This window comes from Cervus elaphus, chromosome 18 (assembly GCF_910594005.1).
Source record: "Cervus elaphus chromosome 18, mCerEla1.1, whole genome shotgun sequence".
Taxonomy (NCBI): domain Eukaryota; kingdom Metazoa; phylum Chordata; class Mammalia; order Artiodactyla; family Cervidae; genus Cervus; species Cervus elaphus.
The window spans coordinates 42,214,504-42,235,608 of NC_057832.1; the positions used below are offsets into that span (position 1 = coordinate 42,214,504).

General features: G+C 38.1%; 2 protein-coding genes across 6 annotated transcripts in view; one reads left to right on the forward strand and one right to left on the reverse strand.

Annotated features, from left to right (window-relative positions):
- Positions 1 to 2,592, forward strand: part of LOC122673830 (phosphatidylcholine translocator ABCB4) — a 70,974-nt gene extending 68,382 nt beyond the window's left edge. For 3 of the 4 annotated variants that reach the window (XM_043871721.1, XM_043871723.1, XM_043871725.1), the window contains 2 exons: positions 695 to 841; positions 2,337 to 2,577. In XM_043871721.1, coding sequence (XP_043727656.1) covers positions 695 to 841; positions 2,337 to 2,540 — 351 coding nt within the window. In that variant the 3' untranslated portion in view covers positions 2,541 to 2,577. Of the gene's footprint in view, positions 1 to 694; positions 842 to 2,336 lie in introns of all 4 variants that reach the window. The other variant, XM_043871722.1, reaches the window with a different exon arrangement.
- Positions 2,593 to 5,222: 2,630 nt separating this feature from the next.
- The window catches only part of CROT (carnitine O-octanoyltransferase), a 49,548-nt gene continuing 33,665 nt past the window's right edge, over positions 5,223 to 21,105 (reverse strand). For both annotated transcript variants that reach the window (XM_043872659.1, XM_043872660.1), the window contains exons 11-18: positions 20,288 to 20,371; positions 20,099 to 20,206; positions 19,742 to 19,872; positions 13,568 to 13,691; positions 12,135 to 12,213; positions 11,953 to 12,046; positions 11,714 to 11,833; positions 5,223 to 6,158 (exon numbers count right to left, since the gene is read on the reverse strand). In XM_043872659.1, coding sequence (XP_043728594.1) covers positions 6,038 to 6,158; positions 11,714 to 11,833; positions 11,953 to 12,046; positions 12,135 to 12,213; positions 13,568 to 13,691; positions 19,742 to 19,872; positions 20,099 to 20,206; positions 20,288 to 20,371 — 861 coding nt within the window. In that variant the 3' untranslated portion in view covers positions 5,223 to 6,037. The remainder of the gene's footprint in view (positions 6,159 to 11,713; positions 11,834 to 11,952; positions 12,047 to 12,134; positions 12,214 to 13,567; positions 13,692 to 19,741; positions 19,873 to 20,098; positions 20,207 to 20,287; positions 20,372 to 21,105) is intronic.

Consider the following 21,105-nt stretch of genomic DNA (forward strand, 5'->3'; position numbering starts at 1 on the left):
AATATTTAAGTGAATGAGTGAATTTAAAAAAAGAGTAAATTAGGCTCTGTGTGGGTCATGTGAATATTTTAAATTAAAAATGTTGAATACTGACATGTAACCATTTTAGGACTCCTGCTGGCTCAGATGGTAAAGAATCTGCCTGCAATGCAGGAGTGAAAGAAAGTGTCAGTTCCTCTGTTGTGTCTGACTCTTTGTGACCACATGGGCTGTAGCCCACCAAGCTCCTCTGTCCATGGAATTCTCCAGCACAAATACTGGAGTGGGTAACCATTCCCTTCTCCAGGGGATCTTCCGACCTCAGGATGGAACCCAGGTCTCTTGCATTGCAGGCAGATTTTTTTTACCATCAAGCCACCAGGGAAGTCCATGCAATGCAAGAGACTTCAATCCCTGGGTTGGGAAGATCCCCTGGAGAAGGGAACTGATGTTCAGATAATGATAGGAATTAGACAATTTGTTGCAGAATATGAAATGAAATGAAAACTAAGATCATTAACATTCTAGTTTGAGTTTGAATGTCATGTTAAAAAAAAAAGTAAATACACAACTTGGTAGTTGTTATAGAAACTTTATTATTAAGTATTTTTTTCTACAATTAGAACTGTCAAGTGTTAAGTAAAGTTTATTCAGTATACTATTAGGATTTTTCTAAACTAGAACCTTACTAACTTTATTAATGGCTAACTTGCAGAAATATGAAACAAGAGTGGGAGACAAGGGGACTCAGCTTTCCGGGGGACAGAAACAGAGGATTGCTATTGCCCGAGCCCTCGTCCGACACCCCCGCATCCTACTGCTGGATGAAGCTACATCAGCGCTGGACACTGAAAGTGAGAAGGTACGGCGTCCTACTTCACATCCCATTCAATTCATAAAACTAAACTTTTTCATGCAATCATGAGAAAAACACAAACAGCTCAATATTTTTAAAGAACTCTGGCAAAAAAAAAAAAAAAAAAAGTGGACAGAAGTCCTAGATATTCTTCAAAGAAGACATACAGATGGCTAACAAACACATGAAAAGATGTTCAGCATCACTATTAGAGAAATGCAAATCAAATCTACAGTGTAGTATCACCTCATTCCAGTTAGAATGGCTATCATCAAAAAGTCTACAAATAATGCTGGAAAGGGTGTGGAAAAAAGGAACCCTCCCACACTGGTGGTGAATGTAAACTCAGACAGCCACAGTGGAGAACAGTATAGAGGTTCCTTAGAAAACTAAAAGTAAAGTTAGCATATAATGCAGCAGTCCCACTCCTGGGCATATATCTGGAAAAGAAACTTGGTTTGAAAGGATACATGCACCCCAGTGTCCTTTGCAGCACTGTTTACAATGGCCAAGACATGGAAGCACCTAAATGTCCATCGACAGAAGAATGGATAAAGATGTGGTACATATAAACAATGGACTAATAAACCATAAAAAGAATGAAATAACGCTATTTGCAGCAACATGGAGGGACCTAGAGGTTACCGTACTAAGTGAAGTCAGTCAGAGAAAGAAATACCATTATGATATCATGCAAATGTGGAATCTAAAAAATAATACAAAAGAACTTATTTACAAAACAGACTCATAGACACAGAAAACAAACTTATGGTTATCAAAGAGGGGAGGGATAAATTAGGAGTTTGATTTTAAAATATAGATACTACTATATATAAAATAGATAACCAAGAACCTACTATATAGTATAGGCATTTTATTCAACATTTTGTAATAATCTATGATGGAAAATATGAAAAAGGATATATGTAACTGAATCACTTTGCTGCATACATGAAACTAAGACACCATTGTAAACTATATTTCAATAAAATTTTTAAAAGATAGGTAAGCACAGAAAAAAGTAAACAAATGTAGACAGCAGTTATTTTGAGGTAAAATATTTTTATTTCATCCCTTACTTCCAGCATTTTCCAAATTTTCTAAAATGATTTTAGAAAATATTATACACAAAAAGTACTTTTTATACACAAAAAGTACTTTTATTGCACTTTTTGTTTGAATGCTTTAGCATATTAATAATGGAAAAACTGGGAAATAAAAACACTCAAAATTGAAGCTGTTAGTTCAAATTATTTTGTGACTGGTTAGAAAATTTAAATACTTGTGAAGATTAGTTTGAGAATACATTTTTATTATAAAGAACATAACTGTATGCAAGACGGACTATGTAAAACTCAATACATAAAGCTAAAAATTCAACGATGACACAAGAAATGAAAGGTGACTTTCTTTTGTATAGATGGTAAAAATATTTGGATTTCCTTTACTTTTAAAACTTATTTCTATCATTTTTAAGGTGAGGCTTCTGTTCTATTAATAGATTGTCCAAGAAGCCCTGGACAACGCCCGAGAAGGCCGCACCTGCATCGTGATCGCTCACCGCCTGTCCACCATCCAGAACGCAGACTTGATAGTGGTGATTGAGAACGGCAGGGTCAGGGAGCAGGGCACGCACCAGCAGCTGCTGGCACAGCGAGGCATCTACTTCACCATGGTCAGCGTCCAGGCTGGGACAGAGAACTGATGAACTCTTGTTATAGTGTATCTTAAAAATAAATTCCGACAACTTTTTCTGATTTAGAGACTTCTTTTATAAGTCACCATAAAACATAGGTATATCTTATTCCAATTTGCAACATCCAATTTGGGGTTGGATATTACAGCTTTTGAAATTTAGTTGTTAAAAGTAACATCTGGCTTCAGGCAGCATGAAAACAGCCTGGCTCTGAGTTACCAAAAATGTATGGAGAGAATACTACTCACCATAAAAAAAGAAGTAACACCATTTGCAGCCTCATAGATGGACCTAGAGATTATCTTAATAAAATCAGTCATTATCTTAACTAAATGTTTCTCAGACAAATACCATATGATATTGCTTAAATATGGAATCTGGAATCAACAGAAACACACTACTATATATAAAAATAAACATCAAGGACCCACTGTATAGCACAGGGAACAATATTCAATATCTTGAATCTATAATGGAAAAGAATCTGAAAAATAGACATATAAAAATAATGGAATCACTTTGCTGTATACCTGAAACATTGTAAATCAACTATATATGAATTTAAAAAAAGAAAGTAAAAAATTTAGGTATATAAAACTGTAGATTGAAGATGTAATCCAATCCCTATCACATTATTCATGACATTTTCTACAGAACTAAAATAATCCTAAGATACATATGGACCCATAAGAGAGAGAGAACTGCCAAAGCAATTATTTTCCTGAAGGAAAAAAACAAAGCAGGAGGCCTAACCCTCTCAGACTTCAGACAGTACCATAAAGCTAATCAAAACAGCATGTTATTGGCACAAAAACAGACATATGGATCAATGGAACAAGACAGACAGCCTAGAAGTAAAACCACACACCTACAGTTAATTAATCTTTGACAAAGGAAGCAAGAATGTACAATGGAGAAAAGACAGTCTCTTTCAGCAAGTGGTACTGGGAAAGCTGGACAGCTTCATGTAAATCAATGAAGTCAGAATACTCCCTCACTCTGTAAGTGAAAATAAAATGGCTTAAAGACAAACATAAACATTACACCATGAGACTCCCTAGAAGGGATCATAGGCAAAACATTCTGACATAATTCATACCAATTTTTTTTTGGCTGTACCAAGTCTTAGTTGTGGCACATGGGATCCTCTATCCTCATTGCGGCATGCAGGATCTTTAGTTGTAGCATGTGGGATCTAGTTCCTCAGCCAGGGATTGAACCTGGGCTCCCCTGCATTGGGAGCATGGAGTTTTGGCCACTGGACCACTCGGGAAGTCCTCATACCAGGGTTTTCTAGGTCAGTTTCCCAAGGCAACAGAAATAATAACAAAAATAAATAAATGGACCTAATCAAACTTACAAGCTTTTACAGAATGGGAGAAAATATATACAAATGATGTGAACTAGGGACTGATTTCCAAAATATACAGCTCTACAACTCGGTAAACAAACAACCCAATCAAAAAATGACCAGAAGTCCTAAACATTTTTCCAAAGAAGACATACAGATCGCCAACAGGCATATGAAAATATGCTCAACATTGCTAATTATTAGAAAAACGTAAATCAAGACTACAATAAGGTATCACCTCACATCAGTCAGGATGGCCATTAAGAACTCTACAAATAACAAATACTGGAAAGGGTACAGAGAAAAGGGAACCTTCCTATACTGTTGGTGAGAATGTAAGTTGGTACAACCACCATGTGGGGAAGAGGAAGGCAGCTCAAGAGGGAAGTGATATATGTATACTTATGGCTGATTCACGTTGTACTGCAGAAACCAACACATTATAAAGCAGTTTGCCCCCAATTAAATGTTTTTTTAAAAAAGAGGAAAAAAAAAAACCAGCCAAATGATTCTAAGTGTGCTGACAATCAAGTCAACACTTGTACTAGTGAGTATAAAGGTCTTAACTCGGATTTCATCTTTGTAGTCTGTATTAACTCTTAAGGATACATCAAGTGCCATAGAGGCCAATTCTGAATGTTTTCACAAAGAAATAACAATGACAACCAGTCATCAGAACCAGAACCTATGAAAATGTAACCAAAAAAGGATACATATTCTACAACCAGTGCACTAAATGTATTGTAATATTTGTGGTAGGTTGCTACAAAATGGCCCCCAATAAACCATGCCTTCTTGTGCCCACTCATTTACATTTACCAAATTATTTATAAATTACTTTGCTGCTCCTTTTACTGTGAGGCAAAACCTTTTTCCTCCTCCACTTGATCCTGGGCTGCTCTGGTAACTCGTTCTAGCCAAGTGCACACAAAAGGGACATCATGTGCCTTCAACATGACTTCAGAGCCTAGGCCTCAAGAGGTCTTTCAACTTCCACCCTTCCCTCCTAGAACATTCCCACTGCCCAGTTCGGAAGTCCAGGCTAGAATCCTGAATGATCAAAGGCCATGCAGACAAGTCCCAGCCACCATGTCCCCAGGCAGGTGTGAGGCTGTCTCAGACTTTGCAGCCTCACCGCCTGCCTGGTACGGGCAGTGCTGTAACTCAGGCAAGAGAGCAGCACAGCCGAGCGAGTGGGCACAGTCCACTGACACATCATGGGACGACCACCTGTTGTGAGGCAGTAAGTTCTGGGGGCGGTTATTAGACAACAAATATGCAACTGATCAGAAAGTAGAGGGCCACAGAGGAATGAATCACTCAAACACAAAACAAGAAGCTATGTGATTTTGAAAATTTTATTTTCTGAGGGTAAAAACTATAAAACTGGATAAAGGAAAAAGAAATCCTGAGAATTTGATTTAGTATTCAATCCTTTTAAAGTCATTAAGTTTAAATATAAGTGCTTTAAGTTCATGTTCACAAAACTAATTATTGGTTTGGCCAGAAAGTTCATTTGGCTTCTTCTGTAAGATGCTATGGAAAAACCCAAACAAACTTTGGGCAATTCAATGTAATGATATAATAAATTTTCGAGGGTTTTTTGTATGTGTCAGAGCATGTAAACCTCCTTACTGCAACCTAATTCTGTCTGTTCTACATAAACTTTCAGATTAAACTGTAGTGGTCTTTCCTAAACATAGTAGGCTTGTATCCTTGTGGTGAATGTGGAACCACTGATTTCAGGGAAGTTAGCGTCCAATCATGTATTTCATATCCTTTGGCAACTAGAAAATGTTAAAGTGCTTGAAAGATGGACTCTACAATGATGTCCAGAGAGACTTATTACCTACTTAGGTACCAACAAAGATATTTAAGAGTTAGAGTTGCACTGTTAAAAAAATTTGCATTGTTGAGGCTGATCTTAAACTTTGCATAGTTCTATAATCATATTGTAATTTGCATTGCTGCTGCATCAGAGGAAGCTTAAAAATATTTCTACTTTCTATGTCAGGATAAATCTTGAGAGCATGATTCTACTGGTCTCTACATTTAACAAGTTTCCTTCAGTCAATATCCCTTCCTATCTCACAATACCACCCACTCCCGGCACCCAATTATATATTTTGGTAAGTGCTTAATAAATGATTAGTCTCTAGAGATGAGGCGTTTCCATCAGTTGCATCATATCATGGAAAGCATGAAAAACCTGCTGAACCAGCTTCTCTGCATCAGTCTCTGGACATGACTTCCAGGCTGAACAGGACACAACAAACCTGCGAAGCACAAACAATGAATGATTACACAACACCTGTCCGCACGGACGGCTCCAAGGGTGACAGGGGAGAGAGCCGCGGCCTCTACTCCCCCGGCTACTCATGTGTGAGACAGGACTGTTCGCTCACCATGGGCAAAGGTTACCGGACACAGGAGAAAGTAAAGCCACAGTTGTGCATATAGCGCAACACCCAATTTACCTTGTAACTAGAGCCTAAGGACAAAAGGGAACAAGAAACTAGTCAGAGCTCATGGGTGCTCTGGAGTTAGGTCTGAGTGTGCTAAATAACTCTTCTTCCTATATAATACCTTCCTAACATGCCACAGATGGGATGAGTTAGATGAATTCATGCCACTGTCTGCAATAAAACTTCAACTATTTTTAAAGAATACTTGAAGAGAGTAAACAAAAATAATAAAATAGAAAAAGAAGGGTAAGAGGAGAGAAAGGCTGTTTCTAGAAAAGCCAGAGAAACTTTCTTGAAACCAAGATATGCCCTCCACACTATGTTCTTCTAGAAGCTCCTGGTGAAGAAATCCCCTATGTAGTAGCCGATAAAGGTGGCCCCAGGAAGCTGAAATAAATAGGAAGAAAGCCTGGCTCTTCGAGGGTTCAGAGCAGAAATGTGGCTACTAATTCTCTTGGAACTAGTTTTCCCCTTTATAGACACACAAATTTTCTACACCAAAGCATGCATTATGCTCAAGTTAAACAGATCGCCAGTCCTGGTTCAATGCATGAGACAAGTGCTCAGGGCTGGTGCACTGGGATGACCCAGAGGGATGGGATGGAGAGGGAGGTGGGATGGGGGTTCAGGATGAGGAATGCATGTAAATCCATGGCTGATTCATATCAATGTATGGTAAAAACCACTACAATATTGCAAAGTAATTAGCCTCCAACTAAAATAAATACATTTTTTAAAAAATAAAGATGTTGTATAATATAAGTCTTGCGGATGACCATGCGATTTTCACATCACTGAAAATTAAGACAGGAAAGTAGGTATCTTCGACATGTACTTTAGACAAAGCAGAATGAAATAAAAACATGTTCTGGCTCAGTATATAATAATGAAACCAATGTTTGAGTGGATTATATTTGCTGAAAGATATATAGGAACTTACAGAAAGTCCTGCCTTGCTTTCACTGGTGATTCATGATCAGTAGGCATTTTCTAGCTATACTGTACATACGCCTCTAAATATTTAGCAAAAGCTAAGTATTTCTTCACAAAGAGTAACGATTTCTGTGTTAAATTTTTTTAAATTCAGTTATATTTTTAAACTATAGAAAGAATAATCATTCCTACATGCATAATTCACCAAAGAATATACACAGATGCCAATAAACAAAGAGAATGTCTTTCTTCATATGAATTCAGGTTAGGTTATATTTTCCTATAAAAATTTGTAGACTGCTTTATAATGCCTAGAGTTGGCAATGATGTGATAAAATAAGGAATACTAGCTATCATATTATTATTTGTAATGTGAAAAACTGGAAATAGTAGGGAAGTGGTTTAATTATGGAAATCCATAAGACTAAACCTCAGATACACAGATGACATCACTCTAATGGCCAAAAATGAAGCGGAACTAAAGAGCCTCTTGATGAAGGTGAAAAGAGGAGAGTGAAAAAGCTGGCTTAAAACTCAACATTCAAAAAACTAAGATCATAGCATCCAGTCCCATCACTTCACAGCAAGCAGAAGGGGGGAAAGTAGAAACAGTGACAGATTTTCTTGTCCTGGGCTCCAAAATCACTGCGGACAGTGACTGGAGCCATGAAAGTAAAAGATGCTTGCTTGCTCCTTGGAAGGAAAGCTATGACAAACCTAGACAGTGTATTCAAAAGCAGAGACATAACTTTTTTGACAAAGGTCTGTATAGCCAAATCTGTGGTTTTTCCTGTAGTCATGTAGAGATGTGAGAATTAGACCATAAAGAAGGTTGATGCTTTCCAACTGTGCTGGAAAAGACTCTTGAGAGTCCCATGGACTGCAAGGAAATCAAACCAGTCAATCCTGAAGGAAATCAACCCTGAATATTCATTGGAAGGATTGATACTGAAGTTCCAATACTTTGGACACCTGATGCGGAAAGCCAATTCACTGGAAAAGACTGATGCTGGGAAAGATTGAGGGCAAAAGAAGAGGGCGGCAGAGGATGAGATGGTTGGATGGCATCACTGACTAAGGACGTGAATTTGAGCAAACTCTGGGAGATAGTGAAGGACAGGGAAACCTGGCGTGCTGCAGTCCATTGGGTCACAGAGAGTCAGACACAATTTAGTGACTAAACAACAAGACTAAATATTACTCAACCAAAAATACCTCAAAGCATATTTAATGGCACTGAGAAATGCTTGAAATAATATTGAGAATGCAATTCACAAAAAGGGTGCTAAAATACTTATAATATGATCTACATTTATAAAAAAGTATACGCTATAATCTATGCACATTATAGATTAGAAAGATAATGTCATGTCTTACAATGGAAATGTTAAATTTGTTCTTATATTTTTCCATATTTTACAAAATATTTTAACAATGAGCATGAAGTACACATAAAATAAAATGCTATTTCAAAAATAAACTAACTTTCTCTAGGTCATACATTTTCAAGCTTAACAGTGAAGGAGAAATTCCTTTCAGAGAATTTCTATGTATTTGGGGTATATACACAGTAATGACTCAGAAATTGAGTACACCTTGAGCTCTGACTTGTTTTCTGAGCTCCAAACTCATATATCCAACTGCCTACTGGCATATTATCTTGTATATAAATACAAATTATAGTTAATTCCTATATTAGCAGAAATTTTGAAGTGACCATGTACAAAATGAAATTATTACTTCTACCCTAACATACCCATTTCCCCTGTAATTTTCTCCATCCCAGTAAATGCCACCATTAGAATCAGTAATCCATCAATAAGTCTTACTGGTTCTACCTCCAAAACATCTCTCAAACCTCTCTACTGCTCTCCACCTTCAGTATCAACTGCCTTGTTCAACACACATACCTTCCATGCTTCCTGATTTCTTTCACCTCATTCTTGTTCATAATACTATCTACCTAATTTATATTGCATATAACAGCCAAGGGTCCTTCTCAAGTGTAAATAAAACAAGTAACTTTCATACTTAAAATTGGTAAAATGCTTCCCATTACTTTTCGGAGGAAATCTAAACTCCTTACCAAGGCCCTACATCAACGGAGCACCCCAACCGAATCAGTACCTCCAGGAATACTGTTTCTAAAGCTCACCAGGTAATTCTCAGATGCAGTCAGGGTTGAGAACACTGCCCTTCCTGCCAGTTTTCGCTCTGGTCTCCCCCTCTTCTGTCTCTTCTTCTACCAACTTCCCACTCAGTTGTTAATGTATAGCCACACTGCGCCTTAATATTCCAAGCTCTTCCCTATCCTCAGACTTGCGTGCTTCTGCTAAACAACAAAGTCACTGGGAAATAGGAAGGAGCACATGTTGAGCTGGGGATTCAAAAAAATTAAAAATCATGTTCTTGCAGGCTTATATTCTAGGAAGTAAAGATAGATAATACACACACACACACACACACACACACACACACACACACACACTGGGTGATTATAAATGTTAAAATGCAACAGCTGTGTGTGGGGAAAGGGGACTGCTATTTTAGATGGTCAGGGAAGGCCTCTCTGATGAGAGCCTCTGAAATAAGGTGGTCACCCTTGCACATATTGCAGGTAAGAGACTACTAAGAGGAAGAAATGACGGCTGTGAGGGCCTTGAGGACAGTGCTTTCCCGGCAGGTGGAAGGTAGCCATTGGGGCTGGAGTGGAGGCAATCAGAAGCACTGCAGGAGACAAGGTCAGAGAGGCAGAAGAGAGCAAGATCATGAGGGTCTCTCAGGAGGACTGGATCTCGTGTGACTGAAAGGAAAAGCCCTCGGAGGGTTCTGAGTAGGAGAATATGACTTGGGTTCCATTGGGCCATCAGGGCTGCTGCGCAGAGAATGGTCTGCAGGGAAGGGAAGCGAAAGCAAGAAGAGCCCGGAGGACCTGCTGCAGAGTGAGCGGGGGACAGATGCTGGAGGGCTGTCCTCCTGGCGATTGATATGATGAATTCCTTCACGTCCTCGCCATCTCAGCCTCATCAGCCCTCCCTCAGACACTTCCCCTGACCACACACCATATAAAGCAGTGCTCTGTCTCCCTGCCAGTTTGTTTCTATGGCCACATTGACTCAATTATTTCCTCTGCAATATTCACCATTATTTGCAGTCACCCTGCTTGTTTGTCCCCTTTGGTCCCTGTTTCCCATGTAAAAAGTACAATCCTCAAGAGCGGGGATCTCGTCTGCCTTGTGTCCTGAGCACCCAAAGCAATCTTCGGCACATTGTAAGTTCTCACTAAATATTTCCTGAATGAGTGAATAGAAGTTCTGTCCCAGGATCATGAAAAATTTATTTTTTCAAAAAGTCAAAGACCTGAGGCATATCTGGCCTAAACTTTTAACCCTGCATGCAAGGTGAGATCCATGACTTGGCAGGGAATATGTTACAGTCTTCAGTTTTCTCTGTATGTGATAATGATTTTTGACTTCTGACTATTGCAAAAAAGGATAATAAGATCCATGTTTAAGCTTTATCATTAATTCACAAATTAATGTATAGAAACTGCAAATATGACTATGGGAATATGCCATCTAAGACTTAGATGTCAACAAACACAAGCACCTCGGGTATACACAAACACGCTTGACATGGCAGATAATAAAATTTTGAAAAAATAATATTGACTAAATTCTTTTAAAAAGGAAAAGTAGAAAAACAGTATTTTAGAAAGTGAAACATGTCAGACATACCATTATTTCCATTTTTCACATTCCACCTGAAATGCCTCTAAGCCTGCTCTCTTCTTATTCACACAGTGCTAAATGTAGCCCTGTTATTTTAATTCCCTGACCCAAGCTCTTACAGAAGAGACAGCCAGACTCTATGAACGGGGACCTTCCAAGTCTTTGTCAATTCCTGATTACCTTGTTCTCCACCTCTCTTTCTCTTGCCAGGTTTTAGTATTTTCTTTCTCACTCTTTCCAAAAATTTAAGTCAAACCCCATACAATAAAAATGAAATGCATCTGAAAGGGTAAACCATCCTTTTCTGAATGTAAATTAATTTACCTTGTCTCTTGTCCTGGTATCACTGCTACTGTCTATGACTGTACTAACAACCACATATGTTTAGACCATCAATTTCTACCTGAACTTAGCATCAAATACCTGAGGTAGAACAAGTATGGTAATATGTGTACTGATTTTGGAGGATGATGAGGACATGGTCACCGAGTCAATGCTGAAACAGTGTTGTGCACAAAACACCTCAAGGACTGATATCACAAAAGTCTCAAAAGCAGGAGAGACTAATTATGCATCAAACACCTAAGTGGTAAAAAATAACTGCCCATGGAGCAAGTGACAGACAAGAACATCAGAATCATAGTGCAAGGAAGACACTCAAACAATGAAAACGAGCAGTAGGAATAAAAAGAGCAGGCTCACCTGTCATCTCTGATGTGATAGAAGAACCCATAGCCATTGTGCACCATGGGGGCCATCACGCCCTGGACTCTCAAATAACCAACCAGACTGGTTGAGAGAACAAAGTTCCCACCGCCTCCACTGTACGGCACAAAGAAAGGATATTTTACTAGGCCTATAGAGGCTTATGTTGTTTCTGAAAAGCTTTGAACATCCAGGAAGAAGAACTGCTGAGGTGACAAGACACCGCTTTACGTTACCTCCTGGAGAAGAGGGGGTCTGTGAAGAGTTCCGGAACAGGGAGGCCTTCCTCCTTTGCTATGAGTGAGAGGCCTAAAAGATGACGGTCAAATCCTGCAATAGAACCCCAAACTTGAGGTTAGAAGAATTTCCTGCACAAGATAATTTTTTTTTTGAGTGATAATAATTCCAGTGTAAGTACCTTTTCCAGTTGAACAATCTTTCATCATTTTATTATGTTTTGCAAAAGCTTCTAACATCATGTGCTGCCGCTCAAGAAGCTGTATTAAAAAATCAAGAGATACTTTAATAACAGAGTGTACAGAAACCAAACAGAAAAACCTGAGCTCAAGGTAATTAGAAATTGGGTAATTTATAAGAGAAAAAAGAAAGAGTTCAAGAAAGACCTCGAGACACATAATTTTTGTGTCTTTTTTAGCACTTCTTCTATTGCCTTTTAAAAAAAAATGTATTTTATATTGGGGTATAGTTGATTAACAATGTGGTGTTAGTTTCAGGTGCACATCAAAGTGATTCAGTTCTACATATACATTATCCATCCTTTTCCAGATTCTTTTCCCATTTAGGTGGTTATGCTCTGAAGACTGAGCAGACTTCTCTATGCTTTACTGTAGGTCCTAGTTGGTGATCCATTTAAAATATATCAGCGTGTTCATGTCAATTCCAAACCTCCAACCTATCCCCCCTCAACCCTTACCTCCTTTCACTGCCTTTTCCCTCCTATACGCTCTGAGACTTATTTCCTTTCCAGAACAAGAAAATAGGAACCTGTGGGTAGCACTAACATGATATTAACAAGTGTAAAGACAAAAGCAATTATGATTTCAAAACGAAAGCATAGTTGTACAAAAAAGATAATTAAGCAGCTCCATGAAATTAAAGTAAGGCAACACATATATAACTAGGTGCTTTTCTGGTGGCTCAGTGGTAAAGAATCCACCTGCAATGCAGGAGACAGGGATTCGATCTCTGGGTCAGGAAGATCCCCTGGAGAAGGAAATGGTCACCCACTCCATTATTCTTGTCTGGGAAATCCCAGGGACAGAGGAGCCTGGCGGGCTACAATCCATGGGGTTGCAAAGAGTTGGACACGACAGTGACTAAACAACAACAATATATAACTATGTCTATTAAGACTAAAGAAGCAAATGCAATACCAAAACAGCAGTGGGAATGCACTACTCTTTTGTGGTAAATGCTTAAAAGTAAGTATAAAACAACAAAACATATAAAGCTATATTGGTTCTAATATTAAAAAAAAAACCTCATTTCAAAAACATTCAACCACATCAAGAAAAGTTCCCTTGTAAAGGCGTTTGGGAAGAGTCTGCATTGTGTGCGTGTTATCTAAAGGCAGATCAACAGTAGTGAAATACTCAAGGTGTGGGAAATTACTTTGCCTAGAAGATGATGCAAATGGGCTTATCAGGTCTTCCCTGTTTCTTCCTCTCTCCAAGTACATACTTCACTGACAAATGAAGAAATGTTTGACAGTTTCCAGGAAAAAAGGTTTGAAAATATTTTACTGATTCAGGGATTTGAAGAAGTTAGTTATTCAAGGGTCAAGTTTCCTTTAGGACAAACAACTTATCTTTTTGCTTTTTGAATACTCACACTGGTAGAAGGATTCTGCATGGATTGGCACCAACTGACTGCTTCTACTGTACACGGTCGCATAGTCTCTGTACGGCCATGATAAAATAATCTTGTCATAGCTGTTTCATAGCAGCAACCGGGACTATAAGAAAAAATGAAAATGAAAGAGAATGTATCATGAGAAAGAAAACACTATAATGTTACTACAAAGAGTTTACCTAGTAAAGCTGGCTTTGGTCAGAGATTAAGTTCTATGGTATAGACTGCAATTGAGATTTTCAATAACAAACAGGCTATTTTCAACAGCCAAGAGCAAAAACTACTCAGGCCTGGTATAACAAATGTCTCAAAGGCGTGGCTGCCATCAGGCTGTATGCTTTGGTGTCTGTGGTAGGTGGCCTCTAAGATGCCTCCAGCTCCTAATGCCCTGGTATAGCCCCTCATGGTGGGTGCAGGATGGCCTTGGTGTCTTCTTTCTAACAAAAAGAACAGGACAAAAGCAGTGAGAGGTCACTTCTGAAATCAGATTACAAAGTGAGCTCTCTGATGAGCTCTCACTTCCTCACTCTGAGGAAAGCCTGCTGCCGTGCTGGGGGCCGCCCTGTAGAGAGGCCCAGCGAGCAAGAAACAGAGAGGCCTCTAGGCTACAGCTTGGGAGGAAAGGCACCTTACTCATAACCACGTGAGTAAGACTGGAAGCACATCCTTGTGAAGGAGTGCCTTCAGATGAGGACGTGGCGCTGGCTGACACCCTGACTATAACAACTGAAGTCAGAGGCATCCAGCTAAGCTGCGCCTGGATTGCTGACAGACAGAAAATGTGAGATGACAATTAAGCATTTGCTGTTCCAAGCTACTAAGATATCGGGTAATTTGTTACACAGCAATAGAGAATACAGTGCTTGGCCTATATGAGAGAACTAAAGGCCAAGCACTCTGTATTCTCTATTGCTGTGTAGAGCTTGAATGACTGACTGTAAAATTAAGTAAAAGCATTATTTAATAAGTTCCCTAGGGCAGCAGCCCTCAAACCTCTGGGATCTAATGCCTGATGACCTGAGGTGGAGCTGATGTAATATGAGAAATAAAGCGTACAATAAATGTAATGTGCTTGAATCATGTTGAAACTATCCCCCTCATCCCCCCACAGAAAATCTGTCTTCCACAAAATCCATCCCTGGTGCCAGAAAGGTTGGGAACTGCCGCCCAAGGATGATGACTATTTTCCTGGGTTAGAGAATGATATAAATGATATAACAACTTTTGGTACAAAGCTCTCTTTCCTGGTGATAGGAATTCAGAGTTAAAGCAATCAAATGGAATTAGAGTAAAAGGTCTGAAAGTGGGTACTAAAAGGGGTCAACACTGTTTTATTTTTTGGTCCTGCCACACAGCTTGTGGAATCTTAGTTCCCTGACCAGGGATCAAACGTGGGTCCGTGGCAGTGAAAGCATCGAGTCTCAACCACTGGACCACCAAGAAACTCCCTCAAATAGTTACTGGGCCTCCTCTGTTCAGTGTTTCTATGACCATTTCCCTGAGCTGAACTAGTATCGTTTCCAAAATGGGAATAAGAAAGTGTAAGTAACAATTTAGGGACTTCCCTCCTGGTTCAGTGGGTAAGACTTTGCCTTCCAATGTAGGGGGTGTGGGTTCAATTCCTGGTCAGGGAGCTAGGATACCACATACCTCCTGACCAATAAACCAAGAGAGAAGCAATACTGTAACAAATTCAACAAAGACTTTAAAAATGGCTCACATAAAAAAAGTTTTAAAGAAATTAAAAATAAACGCAGTAAGAATGAATGAAAAAATATCACTACTCAGCAACTTGTAATGAAATAATAGAGATATCTTGGTAATGATCATCAATGGCCACTAAAACCATTAGGTAAAAACATCAGGGAGGAAACTTTATAATGGATGTCGGCTAACAACTGAACAGGATATGATAGGAAACAAATAAGATGAACTATATGATTTACTGTTATAAAAAATAATAAAATTTACTGATTACTATTTTCAAGTTTCCAAATCTAACCATCAGTTTATAGGAAACATGGGAGACAGAGCAAGAATGCTTAACAGTTTTTTTACTTAAAGGACAAATACATAAAATAGTAGTAAAAATTTATGTTAATGAACACACAATGTAAAAAAATGTAATCTGTGACAAAATAAAAGCACAATGATGGACAAAAGCACAGCATATACTACTGAAACTAAGCTGGTATTATTCAAACTAGGTTGCTATAAATTTAAGATGTTAAATGTAATTTCCAAGGTAGCCATAAAGAAAACAGCTTTAAAAATGGAGACAAAAAAGACAAGGAAATCAAAATGGTACATTACAGAAAGAAATCAACTAAATACCAAAAACGGCAGGAATGAAGGAACTGAAGAACAAAACCATGTAAGACCTGCAGAATACATAGCAAAAGGGCAGAGTTCTTCCTCATCAGCAATCATCTTAAATATAAATATATTAAACTCTCCAAAGGTAGATTTTGGCAAAATGAACAAAAACGTAAGTCTATATACTATCCTCAAGGGATTTGCTTTAGATACTAAAACAGATAGAGGTTAAAAATAAAAGGATGAAAAAAATAGTAACCAAAAGAGAGCTAGAGTGGCTACAGATTTTTTTTTTTCTATTTGGAGTGGCAGTATTATTATCAGACAAACAGTATTTTAAGTAAAAAGCTGAATGAGACACACAGGACATTATATACTGATAAAAGATATAACTCATCAAGATATAACAACTATAAAAATATATGTACCAAACAACAGAGTTCAAAGATACATGAAGCAAACTCTAACAGAATTGAAGAGAGAACTAGACAGCTCTACAACAAGTCATGGACTTCAGAAATATCCAACTTTCAATAATGGATAAAACATGTAGACATAAGATCAACAAGGAAAGAGAAGGCCTGAGCAGCAACTACACCTAAAAGACAAGGGCTTCCCCAGTGGTTCAATGGTAAAGAATCCGCCTGCAATGCAGAGATGCAGGTTCAACCCCTCGGTTGAGAAGATCCCCTGGAGAAGGGCATGGCAACCCACTCCAGTATTCTTGCCTGGAGAAACCTACGGACAGAGAAGCCTGGTGGGCTACAGTCCACAGGGTCACAAAGAATCAGACACAACTGAAGCAATTTAGCATGCACGTGTGCGAAAGACAGATTGAGAATATGCCACTAGGAAATAGAAGAATATAAATTCTTCTCAAGTATACATGGAACATTTACCAGGACAGCCATATAATGGGGCACAGAATATCTCAATAAATTTTAAAAGACTGGAACCATACAAAGTATCTTCTTCAATGACAATAGGATGAAGCCAAAAAGCAACAGAAGAAAAACTGAAAAATTCACAAACATGTAGAAATAAAACAACACACTCAACCAACTGGTCAGGGAGAAATCACAAGGAGTATCAGAAAACACACTGAGATAAATGAAAAGTAGAACAGAACTTACCAAAATTTATAGAATGAAGCAAAATCACTGTTCAGAGGGAAATTTATGGCTCTAAATATTTATATTAAAGAAGAAAATCTCAAATCAGTAAATTAACTGCACACATTAAGGAATTAGGAAAAAGAAGAGTAAACTAGACCCAAAGCCAGCAAAAAAACAAATTAAGATCATCATAGAGATAAAAAAAAAAATACAGATATGAAAAACAAAGAAAGTGAACTAAACCAAAAGTTGATTCTTTGTAAAGATCAACAAAATTGACAAGCTTTTAGCTGTACTGACTAGAAAAAAGGGAGAAGACATCAATTATTACCATCAACTATGAGAGGGCATTACTACTGACTTCACAGAAATAAAAAAGCACCATAAGAGAACATTATGAACAACCATTTACAATAAACTGGATAACCTAGATGAAATGGACATATTCTGAGAAATACACAAATGACCAAATCTAACTCAATGAAAAACAGAAATCTGACCAGACATATAACAAGTAATGAGATAAATCAGCAATCAGAAATCTCCCTACAAAGTTAAGTCCTGGACCAGATGGCTTTACTGATGAATTCTAAATTTTAAAAAATCAACCACCAATCCTTCTCAAACTCTTCCAAAAATACCAGAGAGGAGGGATCATTTCCTTACTCATAAAATGAGACCAGCATTACCCTGACACCAAAACTAGGCAAAAACACGGTAAGAAGAGACACTACAGACCAATATTCCTTATGTCCAAAATCCAAATAGTATCACTCAGTCACATCTGACTCTTTGTGACCCCATGAACTGTAGCCTGCCAGGCTCCTATGTCTGTGGGATTCTCTAGGCAAGAACACTGGAGTAGATTGCCATTTCCTCCTCCAGAGGATCCTCCTGACTCAGGGATCAAACCCTTGTCTCCTATGTCTCCTGCATTGAAGGCGGATTGTTTAAATGCTGAGCCATCAGGGAATAGATGCAAAAATCCTCTCCAATTTACTAGCAAATTGAATTTAACAGCAGATTAAAAGGATGACACAGTAAGTCTCCTACATATGAACCTTCAAGCTGCCAACTTTCAAAGATGTGAACGTGTGTTCACTTATCAATCATGTGAGTTAGTTCACGTGTCTGGCGTACATTGTCATGAGCATGCAACCTTTGCAAGTGGTTGTTCAAACTGCCCTCCATCTCCTATTGCAGATGATCCTTCAGCTCCACCATCTCCCCATCTCCTCTACCTCCTCCAGTCAGTAATTCTTCCTGCTTGTTCACTCAATGCCAGCCTCCATATGGCAGCTGTTGTACTGTACTACTGTATTCTTCAAGGTACTTTACTATAAGATTAAACGTTTAATTTTTCGTGTTTGTTTTTTATATATTATTTGTGTGAAATATATAAACCTACTACAGTACAGTGCTATACAGTTGACTGTGTTAGTTGAGTACCTAGGCTAACTTTGTTGGACTTACTAACAAACTGGACTCAGAAATGAGCACTCAGAACAGAACTCATTTGTATGTAGGGAACTTACTGTATGCCATGACCAACTGGGATTTATCCCACGAATGCAAGGATGGTGCAACATATGAAAATCAATGTAATACACCACATTAATAGAATGAAGAAAAAGACCTACATGATAATCACAACTGATACAGAAACAGCTTTTTATAAAATCTTGTACTCTCCCATAATAAAAAGTGAACAAAGGAACTTCCTCAATATGATAAAGATTTATGAAAAACCCACAGTTAACACCATACTCAGTGGTGGAAAACCAAAAATTTCCCAGCTAAGATGAATAATAAGACAAGGATGCCTGCTTCTGCCATTCTACTCAACATAGTACTGGCTATTCTAACTATAAAAAAAGAAATAAAAGGCATCCAAATCAGAAAGGAAAAACTGAAGCTATCTCTATTCATAGATACCAAAATGCTAAAGAATCCACAAAAAAATTGTTAGAGATAATAAATGAATTCAGTTTTTCAGGGTATGAAGTCAACACACAAAAATCAGTTGCATTTCTATACACTAGCAATAAGTAATCTGAAAAGTAAATCAAGAAAACAATTTACAATAACATCAAAAAGAACACACAGGATTAAGTTTACCCAAGGAGACAAAAAGACCTGTACACTGAAAACTAGAGAAGCCACTGCAATGAGAAGTCTGTGCACAGCAACGAAGAGTAGCTACCACTGTCTGCAACTAAAGAAAGCCCATGCACAATAATGAAGACCCAGCTCAACCAAAAATAAACAAAATTTAAAAACATAAGGATACATATTCTCAGATAAAATTTTAAAAAGATCAAGAAGCTTCCACTTCTGCTTCGGATGTAGAAAGTCACAACATACCATCTCTCTTATCCTAAAAATGAGTAAAGACTAGATTCCACAAAACTCTATCTTTTCATGAGCCCATCTGAAAACAGGCTTCAAGAAAACCAAGTGATCTGAATTTCAAAGCATGGCAAACCTCTGTGAGATGAGAACAGGTACTTCAAAAGTATCAAGGTAATGAAAAACAAGGAAAGACTGTCAGAGTGTCACAGGTGGAAACCTAACAACACTGCTGATCAAAGTACAAATTACGGCACAGCGCCAAGTGGGGGGAAAACCTCAGAGGAAACACGGGAGTTACAGTAGAAAAGCTAGAATAAAGATATCCTCTTTGGCCTCCAGACTCTGAAAATGGAGAAGGACTGGTCCTCACCGTCCATGAAGTCTGTAATAGGCCAGCTGAAGGGCCAGCTGAATAAACGTATCAGGGTGAAGCTGCTTCTTCTTGGTTAGCTTTTTGCCAAAAGACGTAAAGGCATACACCACAAGCTGGAGATCGGATGCCTAACAAACAGAATTAAATGGGAAGAGTGAGCATATACTCAAGGGGAATACCCCCAAAGATAACCAAATTATTATTAGCATTAAATGAATAAAACAGAAATAAAAGTGTTAAAAGCTATAACTTCTAAATGTTTTATGCCATCATACTTGGATGATAGCCAAAAATTCATACACAGTAGTTAAAAGATAAAGTATTAACTATCAAAGAGAAAAGTGAAAAATCTACCTGCTTGAAATACTGGGCCTTAGCTTGGCTGATGTCATTTAATACTTTTTCATCCACAGTGAAAACAAGCTCCTCTGGAACCGGTATATCCCGTACTTTTTCCGAGCCCTGAAAATACAGAAAACTTAAAAATACTGTATCTATAAAAATATGAGGTGAAAAGGGAGGAAATGATTTGTTCTAACATACCTTCCATCTTCCTTCATTCTTAATAATGCTCTCATCAATATAATTGCAGATTTTTACTATAACCATTGCATCAAAAGGAGCATGCTAAAATGAAAACATACAAAATTTTGAATACTTCATGTAAGCTAAGACTTGACCCAGTATTCTATTTTCATTTTTGCCCCCCTCTTAACACACAAGAGCAGAATTCTCATCTGCCTCACTTCATAATGATAAAGATAGGGATATTCTACAGTATAGTAAGCAATTGATGTATTTTATTTCCTGAGGAAGAACGCATATTTAAAGTTAGAAGCAACTAATCAGGGCTCTTGAAGTAATGGGAAGGGATGTAAAGTAAATATGAATCATAAAAAGAAGACAATTGCTATTTGTACTGGAAGTTAAAGGAGGTATACACATATACGTATAGAATGGTAAAATGTTAAGGAATGGTAAGACCACTATGGAAAAGCAGATGGAGGTCCCAGTGACATGTATGCCAGGTAACAAGACTCACCGGTCATGGACAAACCCTCTTCTAACTGCATCTCACAGCTGCATAGTATTCTGTAGCTTTACAACAAATTTTCACAGACACTGCATATATTGTTTCACTGAGACAATAGTGTTAAAATGCAACCAGTAAGAAGAGCAATACTGAAGTGCCAATACTTTGGCTACTCGATGCAAAGAGCTGACTCATTAGAAAATACCCTGATGCTGGGAAAGACTGAAGGCAGGAGGAGAAGGGGGTGACAGAGGATGAGATGGTTGGATGGCATCACTGATTCAATGGACATGAGTTTGAGCAAACTCTGGGAGGGAGTGAAGGACAG